The 20,673-nt window shown below is 41.2% G+C and overlaps 1 protein-coding gene across 1 annotated transcript in view; it reads left to right on the top strand.

Moving 5' to 3' along the window:
* The first annotated feature begins 4,281 nt into the window (after positions 1-4,281).
* Positions 4,282-20,673, top strand: part of LOC311003030 (Na(+)/H(+) exchange regulatory cofactor NHE-RF1-like) — a 28,335-nt gene continuing 11,943 nt past the window's right edge. The window contains exon 1 of the mRNA XM_083994694.1: positions 4,282-5,004. Within this exon, the coding sequence (XP_083850820.1) occupies positions 4,510-5,004 (495 nt within the window). The 5' untranslated portion in view covers positions 4,282-4,509. The remainder of the gene's footprint in view (positions 5,005-20,673) is intronic.

The raw sequence follows: 20,673 nt of genomic DNA on the forward strand, positions 1-20,673 counted from the left end.
ACCTCCTCCTCCTCCTCCTCCTCCTCCCACTGCTCAGGGCCAACAGACTGTCAGAGACACGCCGAGAGCTGTGGAGTGGGAGGAACGTCCCGTTAACTCACCGCTGCTCCCAAAATATGATGCTGCCGTTCATGAAAGCCAAACATAGATCAATGGAAACTGAACTGAGGGGAAGCTCCACAACTCTTCAATCATTGTGAACTATAAAAAGGGAATATAGCCTTATTACAGTATAATGTATATGCTTTTGCTTTCTTTATGAGAGTGAGATGAGAGAGTGTCGAGTACAGAGCTGGAGTCAGGATGTGGTACCAGCTTAGCATACAGAGTGAATACCCCATTATCATGATGTCAGTGGATGGACTCTCATGGAACAATGCACCCACTCCTCTGCTGGCCTCTGTTCCACGTCACGTCCCTCTCTCTGCATTAGTTTCCACCTCCAGATTCAGATGTTCAGAGTTAGAGCCCGTCCAAATGTAAAGTTATTTGAGATTATTTGTGTCCTAACAGCCACAGTGCTTTCATGCATGTTAAACCGGTATAACAGTCACCATGATTACCCTCTTAGTTTACAGTAGCATGGTATGGTTTGCTAACATTTGTTATTTTTCCCATATGCACACAGTAGCTGTTGAGGCTGTTGATGGTTACAGAGAACCATCCAGGATTGGATGACACATCTGTTTCTCGTATGAGGTAGCAGGTGCATCTCAATAAGTTTATTTATGTCAGTAATTCAATTCAAAAAGTGAAATTTATACAGTATATAGATCCATTACACACAGAATGAAACATTTGATGTCTTTAATTTTTTTGTTTCTTTTAATTGTAATGATTATGGCTTACATTTAACAAAGACCTAAAATTCACTATCTCAAAAATTGGAATATTACAAAAGACATTTATTATATGGAAATGTTGGCTTTCTGGAAAGTATGTCCATCTATATCCACTCAGTAGTTGGTTGGGGCTATTTCACTCGAACTACTGGGAATGGATTTTTACATTATATTCTAATTTATTGAGATGCACCTGTATGACAGTGCTAAAGAAGAAACACAACACAACAACAAGCCATAATCTGAAGGGCTCTGAAGCCTGGTTAGCATGTCATAGACACGCTGTAATATAGAATTCAAAGCAATGCCAATTTTATCTTCAGATAAGATTCAGATTGGGTGTTTTTTCTCTCCCAACATACAAATATGAACTGTTATGATCTCATGTAGGACTGAATCTTTTGAATCTTTTGAGGCAAATGTCATTTTACATCCACCCACACACCCCTGCTGCAGATTCCCTGCATAATGTACCCCGCCCCCAAGAATGGCATCATTCTATCTTGAAATGAAAAAAAAAGTGTTGATTTTTGTGCAGATACTAGATGTTGATCTGTGGGTTGTAGAGATATATTTAGTTGGATTTTTAACAGAGTTACCACAGTTGTTTCTCCCTGCTTCCAGTTCTTATGCTAAGCTATGCTAAACTACCTGTTGGCTCTATAAAGTTTGCATACACATATAAAGAGTATTCAATTTCTCACCTAACACTCAGTAAGAAAGCAAATGAGTCCAAAATGTCTAACTGCTCCTTTAACAGAAAATGTTATCATTTATTGATTTATATTTTTAGCCTATAGTATCTGACATTCGATTTAGCCGATGCAAGAACAATAAAGTTCCTCAAACACGTCATTTAGCCAAAGTGGAGGATGTCACCCCACTGACAGTCAACAACAACATTGCTGCAACCTTATGTATCATGCAATCTGCCAACAGATCCAGACAAAGGCCACACACTGTGTCATGGATACGTTTCAAAAAGCCAAGTACATGGACAAAAGCCCCGTCTGTGTGAGACCGAGTCAGACTGGTTCATTCTTGACAGACGGCTCCTGATGAGCGACAGCCGGCTGCTGTTGGACGTTCACTGAGGGATGTGTCTGAGTGACTGCTGAGGACGTCCGCTCCTCTGAACAGTGATGATGCAAAAGTGTTTTGGTCTCTGCTGCATGAGGTCAAACAGATTACGATCTCTGGTTTTGTGCTTCGTTTAGGGAAACACCTTTGTATTTGTGGGTGAGTGACACTCTGTGTTTTGATGTTGGCTGCATTATTTTCATACTGCTTCAACAGCCTGATGATCTTCAGTTTGATTGCATGTTTGCTGGATTGCATGGACTAAATCTACAATATGTGCAGTGCCTCCAGAGCGTATATGAAACTCTCTTTACTGTATATTTGCATCTAGATGAACAGAATTTGAATAACTAATTAGCATTTCTGATGAAATTTGAACTCAATTCTCAGGGTTAAATTTTGTTTTAAATAGTTTATGAGACCTAGTGGGCTTTATCAGTCCACATAGTCATACTAATGCTGCATTACTGGTGAACATGTTGCAAACAGTTGCCAATTTTAACATCCAACAGAAACAGATTCATTGGTATTTATTTAGAATTGAATATCTGTCTGCCACATAAATTTAATACGGATGTTCACTCTCCCTTTACTTCTGTTTCTCAACTCATATCTGGTTCTTTAGCTTCTAAACAGGCTTACTACATGGATAATTTGTTGTTGGGTGAATGATATAATATATTATTGAATCAGACTGTCTGATCCATTGATAAAACAGATATTATTACAGTAAGTGCAGCTTTAAAGCAGGAATGATGTCACAACAGAGGCCTCGTGTTCAGGTTTCAGTCACACAAGCAGGTTTATGAACATTTGTTTGACAACAGTATGCAATGCAAATATTTCGTATTGATCCGTTATTGTAAACTCTGAGTCAGCTCAGGTCTAGTACAGTTTATAATATGAGGTTATTCAGATTGTGGCCATGAGACTTTGTACACACTCAACAGTTGTTCGTGTTCTGACCAAGCTGGTTAAAGTTGTCTTTGGTGTGTCGTATGCTGCATAAAAATAAACTATTTTTAACTGAACGCTCTATCAGAAGTGTCCTCCACTATGGTTGTAGCGTAAAATCTGTGGTGTTTGTGTGTGTGTGTGTGTGTGTGTGTGTGTGTGTGTGTGTGTGTGTGTGTGTGAACCCTTACACATGAATGATGACAGGAGGAAGTCCTCTTAACTCACAGCAGCTGTTGCCATAAATATGACAGGTAGGGCAATGGAGTCTAAGGTAAATAATTAACTAAATCAATTAACTTCTGTGTATGTTCATGTCAAACTCTAATACCGTGAATGGATATGATATAAAATATAGGCTAGCTACATACTGTTTTATTTTTGTCTAATTTTTTCAATATTGAAACATGTCACTTCATTATCCATCACTGTAAAACTAGCGGAAACAAAAGGAAACTAAACGTCCTACTTGAAGGTCCAGCCTTCAAAATAAAGCAAACAACTCGTATTGTTCCATGTCAAGCCTAAAGGATGTGTTGCTTCTTAGTGCTTTTGTGTTACAGTTTATTCCATAGAGGCCATGGTTCTTTGGCCACATTCTGCTACAAGTTTTTACTGATTTCACAAAGAGAGTCTTTACAGCACAGTCTTCATATTTAAGAGGCCTGATATGCATGCATATCCATGACAATAACAATCTAGCAGGAATTATGTTTACCAATGTATTTTTCCTATACCATCACCATGCCCCTGGTTCCCTCTAAAGTAAGACAGTAGAGCGTCACCACACCTGTTTATGTCTCTGTGTTTTTTGGTGTATTGCAATGCCAATTCACGTGAGTCTAAAAGATAGCGTGATGAACTTCTGGGTCTCTGCCTGCAGCCTGGGTCCCTGCCATAGGCCTACAGTAGCCTATACTTTCACATCTAGGCAGATTCCAGGTGTTACCATCTGGTAGGCTATAGGCCGACTAATTTTCTGTGTGTGCCAGATTCAAGCCAAAAGCAAAAAAGCAAAAAAGACCAGAACACAGAGCAGAGTTAGAAGACACTTACAAGCAGATTCAGACAACAGCATACAATCATCATTAAAAGCAGATGCAAAAGATCATGCTTTCAAACTAGCCTAATATAAGGTAACACAAATGTATTGATTTTATCATTAACTTCTAAAATAGCCTACTATAATATCTATCTTTAAAATCTAATTCAGATAACAAACACAAAAGATAAAGAGGGTTATTAACGGTTGTTTTAGGCGTAGGCGGAACTAACTTTTATTTTGAAACTCCACGACACGTGTTGGTCCTGAGTGGGCCAGCAGCTTGACAGTGGTACCTCCGCTGAGAGCGGGACCGGAGGCGGAGAAGCAGATTGCAACAGCAGCTCAGGAGGGAGGGAGGATCTGACTGCCAGCAGCCCGGTAGGCGTGAAAACTTCAACTATTTACAGCGGAAAGTTGACGGCGGCTGAGTCGAGCGGAAGTTGAGCTCTGGGTTGGAAGAGTGCGAGTGCGTGCTGCGCGGCGTACAGGTGTCACTAACTTCTATGGTGTTTGTGTGACTCCTTTTTTTTTTTTTTGCTGAAAGGCTCGAAGTGGTTTAGGATTAAAGTTATAGAAGAGAGTATCAACATGTCCAGCAGCCTGCGACCCAGACTGTGCGCGCTGGAGAAAGGACCCAACGGCTACGGGTTCCACCTGCACGGGGAGAAGGGCAAAGTGGGGCAGTTCATCCGGCTCGTGGAGCCCGACACCCCCGCCTCGGAAGCCGGGCTCCTCGCGGGCGACCGGTTGGTGTTCGTGAACGGCGACAGCGTGGAGGGCGAGAGCCACCAGCAAGTGGTGACCAGGATACGGGCCACCGTCGGGGCTCTGGAGCTTATCGTGGTCGACGACGAGACGGCCGAGCTGCTGAAGAAACACAACCTGCAGTGCCGGAAAGAGTTCGCCACGGACGGGATTCCCCTGCCCGGCGGCGGCGGCAGCGGCGGCGGCGACAGCAGCGACTCGGACCGCGCGGACACGCAGAGCAACGGCACCCCGCGAGAGTCCACCCCGGCCCCGCGAGAGAACGGAGACAGCTCCTCGGAGAGGTCAGGGAGGCTGAGTGTCAGCTCCAGCACCAAGGTACAGTCAAGCACTCACCAAGGGTTATTTCAGGGTTCCTACATAAGTAGGATGGAAAGTATGGAAAAGTATGGAGTTTGATTTTATACATTTCCAGGTCTGGAAAAGTATGGAAAATGGAAATTATTGTATGGAAATATATTTATCTTAATACTTATCTGGTTTGGTCTTATCTGAAGTTATCTGGGTTAATTATTTTTGTATGTGCTATTGTACCTATATAGCTACAATCTCCTGGAAATTATTTGGTTACATAATGGCATACACATTCAATGAAAACAAATGATTAATTGCATGATCTTTTTATATAATGCACAACTATTTACTCAAATATCACAAATTATTTGAATTTTTTTTACCAAGAAGTCTGGAAAAAGTATGGAATTTGGACATTTCAAATGTGTAGGAACCCTGTATTACATTATATTATATTATATTATATTATATTATATGTTTTGCCTTTGATAGATGCCATCAAAGATACACCTTGAGAAGTGTCAGGTCAAAAGGTCAGCTGTAGACCTGTTGCTCTGTCAGTACCAGGGGAATTACCGTAATACACAATACGGCATCACAGTAGAGAGAAAAATCTGAGAAAGTCAGTTGAGAAACTTCTCTGGTCTTTAGATAAGCACTGGTTACAAAACACTCTCAACTCAAGTTCAGCTCACTATTGTGAGGGCTTGGCCACTGGCCAGCATTCAAAAATTGATATTGAATTACAGGTTCAAATACAACAGGCTAATTACACCATTATGTTTGACATCAATTTAATAACATAGTAAAAGTTTAAATTGTCACCTGTCAAGCACATTAAAGCAAAGTATTGTGTTTTACATCATTTGGTTACATCATATAGCCTAAACCAGAGTGTTTCTTAGTTGAGGAAAAGTTTGGTGACAAAATATACAGATGGAAAGTTTTATATACAGCTAATCCAGTACATTAGATACATGGTATTTTTTGACACACGTGCAGAAAACATAGTAAAAATGCCTTATATCCAGATAACAGCAAAATCCAACTCATTTTTGTCACCTTGCTTTTCATATATTGCCCAGCTTCCCCCATAACTATGGTTAGTGATAATTAAAGTAAATAATGATTAAAAAACAACAACAACCACACAGTATATTCCATCTTACTCCACTGTGAGAGGCAGACGCCTCAGCCAAAGCAGCAGAGGCCTCTGGCTTATGGTTCCCTATCTGATCTGAGGCCAGCGTTGCCTGTGAGCTTGTGAAAGGTTACATGTGAATAGATCCTCTACTAAGTAGCATCTTCCACCCGCCAGTGAAAGGTTATAAGCCGAAGGAGAGAGGTGACACAGCAAAGTGAAATGTCCCAGGCCTTTGTCATATCAGTGGTTTTGGTCTCTCTGCTCCCCGTCCTGAATTCCCAGTCAAGTTTGGCTTGTTGGATCAGATGCTTTGTCAGATTGCATGTGAATGAGACCTTCTTTTTCCCCCCACTCTAACCTTATCTAGTTTTAGGGTTTAAGGAGATAGTGAGAGATAGAATTTCACTTTGAACATGTCCACAGTGTTGAGACTGTACGAGAGTCGTCACAACATGTTTGCAATTCGGCTTGAGCTCTGAAGACGGTCGTCACAATAAGAGTTAGATAACAACACTAACAGTCTGACTCTGTCTGAAGCCACGCTCCATCTTCACAACTGAAATACTTTGGTACTTATCCCTTTCTTTGGGTCAGCCATAATCCTGCTTGTGTTGCTGGTTATAAAACAATTTTGTAACATTATTGTTTGGATGTTAAAAAATAGATTTCTGGGGCTATGTAACTGTTTTTAGCTGGAGCAAAGTCTGGGAGCTGATTTAAATGTTGTGTAACAGTGAAACAAAATAGTCTCATTGTGGAAGTGTTCAGCTGTGCCACAAGTAGCTTTTTTTTTATTTAGGTCCTATTATAAAAATACTGGGGTGCTTGGTTATTTTTAGGCATGGTAGGAACTATAGTGATTCTGTTTATTGCATCAATTAATACACTGTAAAATCTTCAATATCATATTATGGGTAGAGGTTATGATTATTGTTTTGATATGTGTTGACATGGCCCTGGTCCCAAATCCATGTCCTTTTAATATTGAGTATGGGCGGGACTCCAGACTAACATTTTTTACAAGGAGCACAGTGGTGCCTAACTTAAACTTTTGGGAGGGCAAGCAGAAAATGTAAGGGCGCACACTGTAAATCGACTAGCAATCAGATGTTTCTATTTGTTGACCATTAACTATAGCACATTTTATTCCTTAGTCTGTTCAGGACCTCTCAACATGTGGCGACCTTTGGCCCCTATTCTGTTATAAATGGGATTTTTCAGTCTCTTTACAGTTTTTTTTTCCAATTGCTAAAACACAATTTTGCAAACTAGGCTGGTTTTTATCAAAATACTTAACAATTCACAAATCCACACACCCAAACTGCAAAATACCTCATATATCCTTGAATCAAACTTTTGCACCAAACAGGACACACTTCATTCATATTACCAGATTTGTGTCTAACCAACTACACACTGTTGGGCTTAATGAAAAACACTCTCATCTTTAGTAGCTTTGCCATACAACTAAAATAGTTCAAATTGTAGAGAATTCTTCACATTGTTCACATGCACAGAAATGTTTGCAGATACACACACATACTGTACTGTTGAAACATTTATTTTAATTGTATACAACACCAAACAAGTCAGTGCAATGTGCACAGCAGATATATTTACATTGGAGTGAACAAATGAACTGAAAAAGAAAACGTGCAGAAAAAAAATGTGGTCACCTGTGGTCTTTTAGTGCTCACTTCCTGATTGAAGTGGTAACAATTAACCATGGAGGTGTTTGGCCAGGTGGCACAGTTTATTGCTCATGTAGTGTCATTATGATGTGCAGTGTTTTGAAAAGGCAAAGGAAAATGTGTTTAAAGTTTTGGAGACTTGAGAAGAGGATTTGCTCTCTGTGTGTTCGTTTAAATATCTGTGCTATGCATGTCACTTCAGTGCATTAGCAATTGGAAAACAGTGTAAATGTGGGTGGCTCGTGCCCGGTCGTACCCACCCTGACCTCCAGAGAGTGAGAAGCCCGGGCCGGGCCAGCTGGGATGCTGCAGCCTGCTGCTCCTCTCCTCCCTAATGTGAGCTCTGACCGAGCAGCGGCCAGCGGTCCGATAGCAGCCCGGGATATCAGCCTCTCTGTGGGATACACTTGAGTGGGCCGGTTAATGATGACATGCAGCATAATCGCACTCTAACAATTGTTTCTTTCATGTGTTTTGCCCCATGGCGACACTCGGTATTACAGCCACCACTAAACTTTCTCACACCGGCTCAACCCAAAAAAAAAAAAAAAAAAGAAAATCCTCACGGTGATTGGCTCCACAAAGAGCTGGATATCTGATTGTGCAGAGTTTGCTTTTTTTTCTGGGCAGATAAAAGCAGGAACTGAGCGAGCATGTCATCGTATTATGGTAACATCCTGGCCTCCAGCGACTCAGTCCTCCACCGCACCGAGGGTTAGGACTGTCTGCTGGTCACCATAGAGACTCCCAACAGCAGAGAGAGAGGAGGCTTTGTCCGCAGTGTTTGCATGAGGAGAAAGACGCCTGGGCCAGGGAGGAAAGGAGAGAGGACTCTCACGCCTCGAGAAGGAAGCCACACTGACCCTGAAATACCCACAGCCTCGCTTGACACACACTGTCAACAGGGCTGGTGGATAGCGAGAATCTGTGTGTGTGTGTGTGTGGGCAAAACGTTCTGGCCGCAACATTAAACAGCAATTAGTTTTGCAGTCGCAGAAGTGAAAATGTCAAACAAATAATGTGATAAGAGGATCCTGAGTGAGAGGGTTTGTAGAGAAGGTCTCAGATGGCTGTGTGGTCTCTCTCCTGGAAAATAGTAATTGCCACTTTTTTTTGTTGTTGTTTTTTTTTGGCTGGATAACAGCAGCAAGGACAGACATTTAAATGTGGATGTCACTGACTGACTGAGTGATGAAGTTACCCCATTGGGCAGCCGGTCAAGTGTTGGAATTTGCTCTTTCAGAATGAGTTACAGGGCAGCGTTGCCAACTTGGCCCCTTTTTCTCTAGATTGACCAACTTTTCAAATCTTTTAGAAACTATTCTTCCAGAAAGAACCACGTAAGTGCGGTGGCCGAGAGAGCTCAACACACTACAGCTAATGAAAAGCAGTCCTTGACTACTTTCAGGAGAAGGGAGTGTGGGTGTGAGAAAGTATCGATTCAAAAGCACTGTATCGATCTTTTATTGACAATTTCCATTCAGGCATTGACTCCTCTGCACCAACTAAACAATGACAATACAGGTCGGTCTCATCACATGCTCAAGTGCTAGCTTACTTAGCACAGTCAAAGAAAAAACATGATGGCTTATAGCATTAACATTAGGGCTGCAACTAATGATTATTTTCATTATTGATTAATCTGTTGTTTCCCAAACCACCAGATGACGTCCTCAAATGTCTTGTTTTGTCCACAAACCAAAGAGACTCAGTTTATTGTCATAAAGGAACAAAGAAACCAGAAATATTCACATTGAAGAAGCTGAAATAAGAGAATTTTGACTTTTCTTCTTAAAAAACTACTCAAATCGATTATTAGATTATCAGAATAGTTGACGATTAATTTAATAATCGATTATTATTCGATTAATCGATGCGGCTCTAATTAAAACATATTGTATTGTTGCCCCTGTATCATAATATGTATCGTATCGCCATATTATTGCCAGTACAGTATTTCTCTTCTTGCCAGTGCTGCCTTGTGTGCACCAGGTAAGGCTCTTGACTGATCATTTTACAGTTATATATCTATAATCACAGCTCTGTCTGGCTTTATGTGACATGTTTGGGGAATTCAGATGTTGTGATCATAAAATCTGGATTTTAGCAGCAACTCGGGATTGACTATTGGTTATATGGGAAAATATGTAGATGAGAACAACTTTATTGGAAGTTCAAATGCATTAAAGCACTATTAGCAGATGATACTTAAGACAACAAAGTCTTATTGTCACATTTGCAGAAAAAGAAGAAGAATTTACATCAGTTATTAATGAACAGCCCATCGGTTACTCATTTGGAGCAAACACTGACATATTACATTTCTCCTATTGTCTCACAACAACACCTTCACCCTGCGTGCACTCCTTCACAGGAGGACTTCAGACTTCGGCCCCCTGTACTCAGGGTGCAGACCTTGAGGCGGCTCTCATCTTTACTGAGGATCATTTCCTTTTTAGTGTTCACAACGTCTCTTATCACTCGGCTCGTATAAAGCCTGGGAAAGAACAATTAATCTGTCACTTTATTGGTTCAGGAGTAGCGAACGTGCTGTAAATCAAGATTACTGTGATGTTACTCAACGTGGCCGCAGTTGCTTAAGTTTATTCCGCTGTCAGGATGTTTCCAGCTGAGGTACGAAAGATCAGAGTCCTGGATCTGTGCAGTTACACCCAACGAGTTAATGAATGAGTTACTGAGCATACAGGCAGCTCATAGTTTTGACAAGTTGATTTATCGATTCTTCAGTGACATAGCTTGACCAATTTTATCTAGACCAATACTAAGTTTATATTATATGATATTTGTTAATCATTTTCTCAAAGTTTCAATTAGTGAAGCTTCTTCACTAATTGAATGTGAGTTATGATGTAATAAAACTAATCATTGTTCTGTGTAGGGAACAGACTGCAAATATTTTGTACTGCAGTTTAGTTATCTTATCTAGATCCTCATACCATCATACAAACATGATGTAATCAGTATTTTCTTTTTTATCATTTCTTCCTGAGAAAATGCTTAAAGGTCCAGTGTTTAATAATTGGCGATGTTTATTGGCAAAATCTGAATATACTACCCATGAGTATATGAGTATAATCGCTATAAAATAAAATAGGTTTGGTTTTCCTAGCCTTATAATTATTCTTTTATTTATAGCAAGGGTCTTGCTTTAGAGAGTGTCGCCATCTTGCGTCGCCATGTTTGTACGGCAGCCCGAATGGAAAATCCAGAGCGCGTGCATTCTTAAATAAACCAACAAAGAATCTAGAATCTGAACACTGGATATCACGGTTTTCACCCCATTTTACTCACTGGAGCTTTAACTCTACTGGGTTATATTTTGTCCATCCCATTTATGTTAATTCGTATTTAGAATATTAACAACACCCAAAGCAGTTCAACAGCAGAATGATGGTGAAATATTAAAATAGTTCAACCTCCTCTCCAACAGCCTCAGTATAAGCTCACCCTCACCATTATTACCCTTATAAAGGTTTATTGCAGGGGTCTTTTTATGGTATACTGTATACCTACTGTATCACTATTACCTCTTATTTCATCACTGGAGAAAAATAGAGCTATGGAAATAATGATAAACTAATATAATGATTAAATTAGTAACAGTTTGGTAATGATTTACAGTCTGTAAATGTAGTTGAAGCCTCTCTCTCACTCATGGATGGCTGTAGGTGACTTGACTCGACCCTCACATGGAGCAATGTGTCTTTTTAGTATCCGATGAACAAAAAGACAGAAAGGTTTGGTTTCCGAGCTCAGATCTCGATGACATCGTCCGGGGGAACCAGCTTTTCATCAGCTGGTTCTTTGTAATGGCCTCCATCCAAAACAAACTTCATGAACAGGCTGTTGGCGTCATCTGACTGAGATCCTCGCTGCCTTACTGTTTTTTTAGTGACATAGTCTAAATAAACCCTCGCCCGGATCCAGAGAGCCTGCTGGTCGCCCCAGCTTTCCTCACAGTCCTCTATTCTTAGCATCAAAAAAACACCGAGAAACTCTATTCATCTCTCAGCATTTGGTATTTGGGGTTAAAGGAGGACATGTTCTTCCTGTGATCAATTCATCCACTTCCAAAGTTGAACCTATGGAGATCTATTAGACCTTATGGGGGTCTTTGGAACCACAGGGACATGATTACATTTGGAGTAAGTAATCAGCTTTAGTGTGTAATCTGAATAAATTGATAGTATACGACATATTGAGCTCTGTCCTCAAGCTTGTGACTCCATGTACGTTCAACTCTGGTCAGTCTGCGGTTGCTAACTTTAGAATCCAGCATCGCCAAACACTGAGATGTTTGAATAGGTAGAGACCAGGAGGAGGCCTCAGTGTGGGAATATACAGTAAAAATGCTTGTGGAGATGCTTTTACTGATGGATAATAATACTCATCCCAGCTCCTCCTTCAGCATCCTGACTGAAGGTTCAGACCAAAAGTGACAGGAACGTCACAGTATTGGAAATCATTTATTTGCTATTTGAGCCGGTGCCTCTTGATGTCGAGCAGCAACGAGCCCGTTGGACTCGGGACGTGTGGGCCTGTGGAAGAGTTCAAGTCCAGGCAGCTTTATGGTAATGAGCTGTGGCTGTTTGGCAGCAGCCAGCAGGATCTTGTCAAGAGCTCCTCTCTAGGGAACACTAACACAACCGAAGCCAACAGTGAAGTACCAAAACCTGCATTTCTTTAAACGGTTGCTTCAGTCTGGTCCGTCCCCATGTTAAAACAGCCTGGTACAAAAACAGTAGATGTGGATGGTCTCTAACAGGACCCCTCCCCACGGCTGCTAGTACAGAGCCAAGGACCTGAACAAACTGTTAAAGGAGGCAAGTCTCCCCATATTTTATTTAGAATTAGAACAAGAGAACATGGAGCAGGAGAAAATACCTGGTTAAAAAGCCTTTATTTAAAGGGACAACGAGGAGTTTCTATTCGGTTATAAAAAAGTCTCACGTTAATGTGGATTAATCTCCGCTACCCACACTTGTTAATGGGCCAATTTTCGATAAATATATCGTTCTGTCTCTATCGTTATTTTGTTATTATTAGTGGTGGCGGAAATGCTGGTTGAGCCGACCAGCGTTTCCTTACTTTTGGTTTTGTGGCGAGTCATGAGAATAACGCAGCTGAATCGCCGTTTATGGTCGGAACTACGACTGTATGTGATCGTCTTTGAACCTCTGACTTTAATTATTGATGAATGAAAACATGAGTCCGTCTTGCGCCGGTCAAAGAACTTTACGGTGCGCGCGGAGGCTCATAAATGTAGTGTGAAAACGCTTTGCTTTTCCAAAACTCCTCGTTGTCCCTTTAACATGAACAAACCCAGTCTTAATGAAATGACCTGCAAGTATTTCACACATATTCTACCTTAAAGGTCCAGTGTGTAATATTTGTCCCGGTTTATTGGCAAAATCTGAATATACTACCCATGAATATATTTGTATAAGTGTATAATCGCTATAAAATAAAATTTCTTTGGTTTTCGTAGCCTTATAATTATTCTTCAAGGGTCTTGCTTTAGAGAGTGTTGCCATCTTGCGCCGCCATGTTTTTATGGCAGCCCGAACGGAAACCCAAAAGACATAAAGTTACAGATGACACATTCCCTTTACATTCTAAACAATATAATTGTGTTTTTTATTTTCATCTTTTACATTTTCATAATGGCAGAAAAGGAAAAGGTCCCACAACAGAGGTTTGGCCACCCTGCATAGCCCCCCCTTTGGAAACTATCAGTGTGTAAATAGTATTGTCTGATACCTTGGTCAAAGTTATCTGAGAGCTCAAGTCTCCTGGGTTTCCCATTCTTTTGCAGGCTGCTTCTTTTGTTTCCCTTTTTCACTCTAAAACTGTAGAAAACTAAAATAATACGCTGATGTTGCTGAAAATATTGCAAAAGAGTGTTTCATTAATAACTTTATGTCTTTTGGAGATCATTTAATCTTCCACTTGATGAACTGTTCACATTAACAGAAGTTTTGAGCAGGGGTGCCCAAACATTTGCATGCCATTCGGACAGCACATAGTCAGCACTACAAAAAGGGCGTGGTCACTATAGTGAGTAATGAGTGATTTTGGACACAGCCACAGTGTTTAATTTCACCTGATGTTGTTTCAGCAAACATCTGCTTGCTCACATTTAAAGTAGCTGTAAAGTAGTTTGCAAACTTAAATGATTTTGAATTGAATGTAACTGAATGTAAAACAAAACTCCCTTTGTTCTAAGCTAAATGGCTAAAACCTGTGAAAGCTGTTGTTGGGACTTGACTCATTTCAGGTGCAGAGTTGGCGAGCAGGGGCCATCTCTACAACCACACACACGCGCTGCAACACACTGGCTTCACACACACACACACACACACTGAGCACGTTCCTCTGTCAGCAGATGAGTTGCTGGCTGCTGGGTGGAACCTGTTGAGAAACCACTTCCTGTCCTCCTCGTAGCTGTCGTGTTGCTATAGCACTGAGGCTAGGTTGTTTGTTTTCGTCTCAGTCAGTTAATGATAACCACGGGCGCTACACGTAAGTGGTGGCAGCTCCGCGGAGTTTGTGTTTGATTATGTAAAAGCTAATAACTTCCTCAGGCCATAAACAGAAAGCTGCCCATTGCTCGTTGTGTTTATCAGTGGAGCACGGTTCGGATACACAGGACGCCGTGCCACCAAAATATTACTGACTCAGTGCGGGAATCATACTGTGTGTGTGTGTGTGTGTGTGTGTGTGTCACTGACAAACCTGTTAGGGTGGTTTGTACCAAAATAGCTCAGTTCAGAGAAGACAGGGAGCTTTTACAGTGCATTTGGGACACTTTAGTCATCCAAGTGTCTCAGTTCAAGGTCCTCCCTCACACTCAGCCTTCGCTCTGCTCACATCTGATGTTTAACTATTGCGAGCTGTAAAATCATTAACCTTGTAAAGGACAAAACTGTCATGTCAAGTGATCTTAAGACTTTTAAAATGAATAAACAGACATTAACAGAGACAGAGTTTGTTTGATCTCCCTCTGATTCAGACCAACACGTCCCAGATGAACTGATACACTGAGCTCTGTCATCACACTGACAGTCACTGCTTCCTAACATGAAGTCTGCACATGTGACGCTTCCTGTCTGCAAAGGGGAAAAAAATCCTTTTCTTAAAAGTCAGGGTTTAAAAATTAATATATCAGTCAAACATTACTTCTACAGCACTTTTCATACAATTAAAACTTTGCAACACAAAGTGCTTTACAGAATAAAACCACCCCATCCAACCCATAACCCTCACCCTGGCTGTTCCACACATGAGGACCATGATAACACAAACTCATCCAAGGCAGGGTTGGATATTATACGTATGTGCTTTCATTTACAGTCAATAAAAATCGTGTGTACTGTATATCTCATAAAGCAATGGCTTTCAGGGGACGATGCAGGCAGGTTTCCTAAAAACAATAATTAAGCGATTGGAGTGAGCAGCAGCAGATGTGACACAGCTCACAAGTTTTTGTTTTCATGAATTTTGCATAGAAATCTCAGATGCTGTAGAATAACCTGAGAATCATCACATATTTATATTCTCTTCAGCAGGGCCGTTACTAAGAATTCTGGGCTCCCTGAAATAATACTAAAGTGGGCCCCTCCCCCCTGACTTTTCATTGGCACTTTTTTCCCCCCCGAAGCCTATACTATTATCTTAGACTATTTTCTGGCATTATCATAATTTTTTATTTACTTTGTCTTGATGGTGATGCAGCATATCTCAGAACGCCCTCTCAGAATAAATAATTTATCCGTATTCTCAGTTATTGTGATATTGTTTGTTCTCATCTTTATGTAACAAAAATATCCTCATCCCTGATTAATTTTAAGTCCAGACTGAAAGCCTATCTGATATATCAAGACTCCTAATAGTTTATTTTCCTAATATAGTTATCAGTAGATCATCATCATCTATACATGCTCACCCACTCATACGCAATCATTTTACACTTATACAGACTCGTTTTGTTATAAATAGGCCCTTTTATTGCTTTCTTTTTGTTGTTGTTGTTGAATTGTTTTTGAATCTTGGCGTATTTTTTGGGGAGGTGTTTTGTATTAGCCCATATAAGGTTTTTAAACTCTACCGCACTTACTATTCTTGTTTCATTTCTGTTTTTGTAATTGTCCTTGATTTTTATGGTGCAAATAAGTAAAACCAAAACTAAACTAAGCATTAGCGTGAGTATTAGTCAGGGTCATTTGCAGTATAATTTAGTCACAGAACAATTAGGCTGCTGGGTTTTTTTGTGGGCCCTACTGGGCTGTGGGCCCCTGGAATCGTCATCACCTTTCTCCCCTATGCTACGGCCCTGCTCTTCAGTATCAACACGCTCTAATAGCTCGTTGTCATACTTTCTTACTACAGTTGTTTGTACACAGATGTTGTGTGTAGGTTTTTCCATCCTGTGTTATTAGGTCATGCACTGGTTTGGCAAGCAGTGACTGAAAGATAATGAAGTACTGGTGTGGAGGCAGCACTGGATCCAAACTGGCACACCAACAGTCAACATGGGCAGGATTCAGGATCAGCAGGGATCACACAGGTCAATGTGCTGAGGGTGTGGAGTGATCAGGGTTGGTAAACATTAGTCATTCTACCAGTGCAGGTTGTTGTAGAGGTTCTGCTGGACTTTACCCACACGTGTCATTGTCACACAGCGAGTGCTGTCACTGACTACACAGCTCAGCTCTGTGTGTGTGTGTGTGTGTGTGTGTCTTTGCTGATACTGTGGTTTTCCTGTGTGCCCTGGAAATCAGAAAGTGTCTCAGTTGTCACATAAACTGTGTTGTGCTCGACACAGCTGCTGTGGCGAACGCTCTTCAACACAAAACAAAAAACTCACATGTAGTTTTTGTCTGTACTTCTCTCAGGACTGAGTTAGTGAAGCCAAAATGTCTGTGTTTACTCAGTTATTAGCTTCAATAAAAAGCACCACAATCTTTTTTTATATAGGTCAAATGCAAAGGAAGCAGAGCCAGAGACACCTGCCGGCCTGGTTACCACAGCAGCTCAGGTCTGGTCGTGACTCCACCTGCTCCTCTCTGGTTGCTCAGACAGGTCAACCGTTTAGATCCTGATCAAAAGGAAACTCAGCCTGGCATCCTTCCTGAGCCTCTGTCGCTCCCCACATTATTCCTCCTCCAGCTCCCTGCTGGGTGCTGTCACTACGCCCAGGCCGGGGCCTCAGGCCTCACTGAGTTAATCCCCTGGGAGAGGAGGAGGTCTGACCAGCAGAATGTTCTCTTAAAGCCTGAGTACTGTAGGGCCCTATGGTTTCTGCAATCACAGAATTGCGGAAATCAAGAGCAGTTCCCAGGTGACTTGTGTCATCTATGTGTCAGTTGAACTGTTGTTTTGCAAATTCTGCCAACATTCTGTTGACTGGAAGCGTAAAAATCCACGCAATGACCACCTATTGTTGAAAAGCCATGTGAAATACAAGAAATTATTTTTTAAACTAATATATTTATTTTACTGGAAACAGTTTAAAGCTCCAGCATTACTATTTTGTTGGTACTTAAAGTGCAGTGTTGTGTTGCATCTTGCACTATTTATTCTTAAGGTATGGAGGAAAAGTGTTGTCAATAACTTTTAAAGTAATTTCTATATAATTTGTGTATATTTTAGTCTTTAATAGGGGTGGGCAAAAATATCGATATGGCAATATATCGCGGTACGATATCGATATTCAATATTTAAATATCGTTTAAAAAAAAAAAAAAAAAAAGAAAAATTAAATTTTTTTTTTTTTTCCAAATAATAAATCATGTTTCAGATGTAAATCCCGTACGACTTCCGCACCTCTGCTCCGCGAGGTGTCACTGTCCTGCTACCTCAGACAGTGTGTTGTACACGCAAATATGTTGTTGTAACTTGCACTTGTATAAAATGGCATGGATAATTTGAATTACATTGTTTTGACTCAGTTTGTCCCATAAATTATCACTATCATCTGATGTACATACAACTCGGATTTTAAGATGCATAATGCCTTTTACATTTTTCAGTGAACTATGTAGAATATCGTAGAATATCACAATATATCGCAAAATTTGGATATCGCAATATCGTATCGTATCGTGACTCAAGTATCGTGATGCGTATCGTATCGTGAGGTCCTTGGCAATACCCACCCCTAGTCTTTAACATTAAAAACACACTCTTTTGGTAGTAAAATAAAACAAAAAATAAAAAATGTAAATGGTAAAAACAGAATTTGGGAAAAAATAAAACAGACTTTATAGGCCCTACCTGAGTGTATCAGGAGGATGATGATGTGGCGAGGGACGCCTTCAGATCATATAAAGATGGAGATGAAGTATGAGTGAAAGACAGAGGAGACGGTCTACTTGTGCCCCGGGCTGACTCTCTGCTCCCTGTGGTGCAGTAAATGGATTAGAAGGTGCTGGTTCACCTGACATGCCGGTTCCTCTCAGCTCCACTGCAGCTTCACTCATCCACACATCCTGTGTTATGAAATGAAATGAAAGCCAGGGAGGAAACCTTTAATCCATCAGTTCATCCTTAAAGCTCTACACAGGCACGCCTTACGATTTTGTTGAAGTCTATCATTTAAAAAGGGAAGGATCGGATGTGCATTTTTCTTTATTGTTGAAAGGCAACATCTGAATCATCTGTCTTTAGACTAAATCATTCTGTTGTAAAGTTATTAAAAGGTGGAGGACACCTGTTCTGGCTCTGATTGAGGGTGAGAAATCCACATCGCCACTACCTGGTCCAGGAGCTCCACCTGGATGACTGAAGGAAGGAACCAGTGTGGGGAAAGTGCTGTCAATCACTACATGGTCCAGTCAAGTCCTGTAGCTTCTCTACACAGAAAACTGAACTTCTCACAAAAAGTGTACCAAATTAATGTTCCTTACAAATGTTTAAAAGGGAAATAAACAGGCTTCCTAACAGGATAAGATTTGTTGCCAAGAAGCATTGTTACAAAGAAATAAAGTCTGCTGGTTGAAGGTTCAGATGAAGATGGTCTGTATCTTGATGAAAGTGGTGAAGAGGTGGAGGTGGGCTGCTGCTGGATAACAGCAGAGAGAGAAAAAACTTTTCAATTTGACAGCTTAAAGCAGAAGTGAGTGGTCCGGTCGTTTTCGCTAATGCTGCGTTCCAGGCAGGCTTTTGAAATCATAAATTACAGCTTCAAGTCACAACTTACGACTTTGTAGCGTTCCAGGCAACCCACTCGTGTTTTTCCGACCTGTTTTACCGGTGAAAGTCACTATAACGGCCACTCGTAACTTCCGACCGGTGAACTCGTACCAGTACGTCTTTTTGTACAGTCTATGTACCAGATCGAACTGGTACGACTTCACAGGTCGGAAAAAACGAGTTTCCTTGAACGCACCATAACAGTCCTCGTCCCTACGTCGCCACATTCACGGCGTTCCTTGGCTGCACTCACAGCCCTGCATGCCGTTCTCTCTCCTCATTGGATAAAAACTGTAGGATACGATAAATGTTTTCTCCTCGACTCAGAGCAGAGCAGAGGGACTGAGAGACCAGTGTTTCAGACCAAACACTCTATGTAAGTGATTGCTGTCGGAAGATATAACTATTTAAGACTTATATTAACACAAAAATATATCACTCACTTCTGCTTTAACAACCGATTGGTGAATGAGAGAAGGTGGCACGTTGTGATTGGATGCAACAGATGATGGAGAGGTGGAGCGTAAAGATAGCGTGAAAACTGATTGGTGACTCAGTGGACATGTTTAAAGGGATAGTTCAACATTTTGGCAAATTGGCCCATTGCCATAATCCCTATAATTTCCTGTCGGGGGCAGTTTTTCAGCAAGCAGTCTCTGCATTTGAAACCAAGAAATCCCATTAGCCTCCGTAGCGTAGCTCTGAGCAGCTCGCGGCTCTGCTCCGCCGTTCTGAAAATAGCTTGCACCGACAATTAAAGGTAACGAACCTACTGCTAAAACTATAGGGATTATGGCAATGGGCCAATTTGCCAAAATGTTGAACTATCCCTTCTAAAGAGAGAGTCTTCCTGACTGAACTTTCACTAAGCTTCGTTGATGTAGTTTAACGTTATCGAATCTCCAAGTTCTGCACTAATTGACCTGCAGGTCAGATGTGTCTTGTTCAAAAAACCATGGTAACAGCCATCCTCCATGATTGTTGCAGGCCTTTCCGTTGAGTTGCATCCAGCAGACAGTGACCAGCCGTAGAATTCATGTAAAGATGTTTCAGGTCACGTAGTAAATGTAAATCTAATATCCACTCTGCTGTTTGGGAGGAAAACATGTGGAAAACATGTGTTTGAGGTGGATGGCAGGGCTGAGAGGAACAAAACTGCAAAGCAACGATGGGAAAGATGCTGAGGGTAACTGCAGAGTCAGCTGATCACTCATCACATTTCATCAACAGGTGGGAGGACTGTTCCATCTCCTTATCACGGAGCCTGAACACACCTGTGCTTGTGCCTGAGGTGACAGTACAGTGCAGCATTCCTGCACTTTGCTCCTCACCTGTTACTTCATCCTTATCATCTTCATTAACAGCCTCTGATCGCCTCGACTTTGCCATAAATGTGCGATTCCATCCAAAGGTTCAAACCTACAATCAGCTCATCTCAGAGTTTCACCTCGCCCAGGATCTTCCAGCAATCATCAACCACTCTGATTTCATATTAACTGCTGCACCAGTGTGTGTGTGTCGGTGTGTGTGTGTGTGTGGGGGGCAGAGAGTCGGTGTGAATGCTGAGGATGCAGTTGTGGGTGTTAAATGGACACTAGGCAGAGAATGATTGACAGGTGAGCTCCTGATAGCTGAGGATGGTGC

The sequence above is a fragment of the Trachurus trachurus genome (assembly GCF_905171665.1).
Source record: "Trachurus trachurus genome assembly, chromosome: 19".
Lineage (NCBI taxonomy): Eukaryota > Metazoa > Chordata > Actinopteri > Carangiformes > Carangidae > Trachurus > Trachurus trachurus.